Below are 3,970 nucleotides of genomic sequence, written 5' to 3'. Positions count from 1 at the left end.
GCCCTCTGCGCCTCCTTCGCGGCCGCCATCACCCTGTTCACCTCCTCCTGCGTGCATGCTGTCCCCACCCAAACCAAAACAACAAAAATCGTTAATTAGTCGAAAAAACAATTTTCAAACGCAAAATTAGCCCAAGTTATAATCAGGGTTTGGGAATCCGGGGAGCGTAAGTGATACGAGAATCTACGTACCTTGGACTCTGTACTCTGGCTTCCTGGTGGTGGGGTTGACGATGGAAAACGACTTCCCGGAGCTCGACCTCCTCCACTCGCCGTCGGCGTAGTACTTTGTACACCTCCTGATCGATGATGTCCTCGAAAACGCCGGTTCCCGCCATGATCTGACGGCCCGGTTGAGCAACCCGCCGTGGCACGAATCTTAAAGGACGAGACGGGGTGGGTAGAGCGGGCAGGGGGTGGTGATGACGATGGTGTGGCTTATTATTATTGTTATTGTTATGTAGAGGGGAGAATGGGAGCCAGAGGTTGGGGTCGTGGTGGGCCAGCGGGAGGATCATGTTTTCTCATTGGGACAGCGAAGGGAAGGGCGTTGTGGTTGGGAGGGGTTGGCAAGAGGGGCTTAGTTATCCACCGTAATTACCGGGGGAGCCACCGGTTTCTTAAGGGGGGCGATTATCCTTGTTTTGAGGTCGAGGCTCGTGGAGAAGCCCCTGAATTTTTGTGCCTTTTTTTTTAATAAAAATAATAATCCGGCCCTTTTAATTTTTAATTTTCCCGATTATGTCACGCAAAGTAATGAGCCCCCGTCTGGTGGGAAAATTGAAAAAAGAAATGAGAAAACGAATTTGTATTATTCTCTCTAACAGACCTTAAAAAAAAATTACAAAAGAAATTACAATCTTCTTGTATCGGATTCTCGATTTACAAAAGAGAGAAAAATCGACAGAGATCTTTCCCTTTGCTTAACCTGGGTTCTTCTTGGTGTCGATGGGAGTTCAGATCCTTGTATCCCGTTGACAATCCGACGTTTCACCTCGTTGGAACACGATATCTTCCTCTTGACTTGATATTGAGGAGAACTTGCGTGGCAAGTTGAACAGAATTCTTGACGAGTTTAAGAACTCAGAATGAGTTTAAAACTCTGTAAAAGAGTTAATTTAAACCGAAAATCGGTTTGTAAGCCAAGGGAGAACGCTTCAAAGATCTCTGTTGCAGAAGAAGACCTTCGGTTGCAGAGGAAAAATGTCGATCTCTAAAAGATTCAAGCCCTTTTGATGATCTGCCCAAAAAAATCCCTTCTTTGCTGCCGAAAAGAGGATCCGAAGCCGCCCCGAACTAAGCCGAATTTTTAGCTATTTATAAGGGATTTTGGGGTGTAACCGCCCCTTAATCCGCTCATTAATAGAGGCTTAATTGCCCCATTAATCGGGTGTAACAGCCCTGTGACGCCCCTGGGTTCACACAAGGCTGTAGTCCAAGGTGAAACCAAGAATGTCAAACCTGCCATGCACCACACCGTGCAATAACATGTTTCACCATCACAATTAACATCTATCTAGTAGAGTCAACAACTGGTGTAGGTACAAAACAGGTAAAAGATAATACAAGAAATGCTGATGAAATGATAATAGTCATGGTGTAGGTACAAAACAGGTAAAAGATAATACAAGAAATGCTGATGAAATGATAATAGTCACATAAATATCTCATCGTCCAACGCACAGAAATACATGGTCAAGATCCGAGTAGATAAACTGGAATACTCATCAAGTCTCAAATACAAATATCCGACAAAAAGGAAATAAGGCACACAACCTTTACAACTTCTAGAACAATACTCTCGAATGTCTAAACACAAAACTACTGTAGAACTCCAAAATAAAACATAGCTAAAATAGACAGCTGAACACTAAAGTGTGTCGCCATCAACCTGCGACTCTCCGGGCTCCTGGCTCGTTACCTGAAAGGGGGAGGGACAACGAGCGTCAAAGCGCTAGCGAGTAACATCACAACCAACCCCAAGGGAACAGGGCTCGTTGTATAAGAAAATACAGTGAGTATATAATAGATCTAAAATCATTTATCTTATTAAAGAGGGTTTTCGTATTTAAAAATTTACAACACGAGCATAGGTACGTCGAGCGAAATAATCCAAACAAGGAAACCCTCATGTATATACTTTGTATCTCAAATTGTAAATCTCTAAACACCAGACCTGAGGTTCTAGTACAGAAAACAATAATAAAAGAAATACAGCGAATCTCAGAGCAAAAATACAGTGCCATACCATAGCTAACATGAACATCATGTTATTACTTACATGAATATCATATCGAGATTTACATAAGTGTTATGACATAAACTCACATGAGTGACATGTCAGAAAATGATTAAGTGTCCAAAACATAGACTATATAAATTAAACGTCCAACTCATGGACTGAATATAACCGTTGTCCAACGCATAGACCGGATGTGACCGTTGTCCAACGCATGGACCGGGTGTGACCGTTGTCTAACGCATGGACCGGATGTGACCGTTGTCCAACGCATGGACCGGGTGTGACCGTTATCCAACGCATGGACCGGATGGTAATGCATATCCAGCACGAGGATTAAAATAGCTATGCATGTCCAACACGAGGACTAAGAGGTAATGCTTGTCCAACACGAGAACTGTGGATTTTAGTCCAACACGAGGACTAAAATGGTGAAAATATCACTGGGATACATAGTGAAATCTACCTATATCAATTCACAGTCAAAACAGTGTATATATCCATAATTGGTACCCTCAGGTCTTCTATCATGCCTGGGTACATAGTAAGACCAAATACCAATGTCAGATAGTCCAGGAAATCACTCGAACCTGAACAAATATTCAAAAATGTACAAAACAGGGAAAATGCAATAGAGAGTGCGGCGGTCGACCGCACCGGTCAACCGCTCTCTGATACGTTCTGTCGGTCGACCGCTGCGACCTCGCGGTCGACCGACAGAGCGTCGCGGTCGACCGATGAGGCTTTGCGGTCGACCGCAGCTCCAAAACGAGCCCAGCGGTCGACCGCCGAGCGGACAGAAACCCAAATTTGGGTTTCTGTCAGCTCGAAACCTGAAATAAAATTTACAAAATTTCTACAATAACAAGAGTTCTAAAGTTCTGGGAAAATATAGCTAGTCTCAAGCATGAAATCCATATTCCCAATATTTCAAAATACAGGAGAAACAAATTGGAAACGTTTTAAATGACAGTAAAATATGGTTAAGCTCTTGTTTAAGAAAACTCAGATCTAGATTTTTATTGGACAAAACTTTGGTGAACTTTCATAAACTAAAATATCGATTCTTGCAATCTATAATGTAAAGAACTCTTTTTTTATACGAAAATACTTGTTGGGCTCTTCAAAAACTCATGAAAAATCAAAATAAAACCATAGAAAATAGGGGTGAGGGATTGGGCGAGATGATACTCGCCTTTGGTGAGCAACGGATCGCTGAAACTGAAGGAGAACGCTTTCCTTCGCTGGATCTCACTAAGAGCTGCTGCAAATCCTCAAGAACTGTTCCCAAATCACCAATAGAGAAGATTAGGGTTTAAGGGAAGAGAGAGGGGGCTAGGGTTTTGATTTCAGAACTCCCAGAGGCTCTCTCGTGAACAGTAGCATATATACCAACTCACAAACTCGACCCGAAACCCGTTTGAACCCGAACTGAGAAAACTCTCAGATTGCTGTTCGGTCGACCGACGCGGTCGACCGCCACGGTCGACCGTGTCGGTCGACCGCGCAGCACAAAATGCCTGCTGCTAGGCATTTCACCTACTGGCCTTCACACTTGGTTTCTCTCACTTGTAAACACCTGCTGGGTTCCCAAACACTGATAAATATACATATTTGATATATATACATGATTATTCCTCATAAGAGAATTATTCACTATTAATAATTCACATATATTTATTATAAAATTTTCGGGGTTTTACATTCTTCCCCCCTTAAAAGAATTTCGTCC

General features: G+C 42.8%; 1 protein-coding gene across 1 annotated transcript in view; it reads right to left on the bottom strand.

Annotated features, from left to right (window-relative positions):
• LOC109851456 (NADP-dependent glyceraldehyde-3-phosphate dehydrogenase) overlaps positions 1 to 499 on the bottom strand; it is a 6,640-nt gene extending 6,141 nt beyond the window's left edge. Inside the window, 3 exon segments of the mRNA XM_020421589.1 lie at positions 1 to 58; positions 192 to 288; positions 290 to 499. The exon segment at positions 1 to 58 is cut by the window's left edge and continues 94 nt beyond it. Coding sequence (XP_020277178.1) covers positions 1 to 58; positions 192 to 288; positions 290 to 337 — 203 coding nt within the window. The 5' untranslated portion in view covers positions 338 to 499.

The sequence above is a fragment of the Asparagus officinalis genome, chromosome 8, assembly GCF_001876935.1.
Source record: "Asparagus officinalis chromosome 8, Aspof.V1, whole genome shotgun sequence".
NCBI lineage: Eukaryota > Viridiplantae > Streptophyta > Magnoliopsida > Asparagales > Asparagaceae > Asparagus > Asparagus officinalis.
The sequence above is the reverse complement of the archived record's forward strand: the minus strand, read 5'-3'. Positions and strand labels throughout refer to the sequence as shown.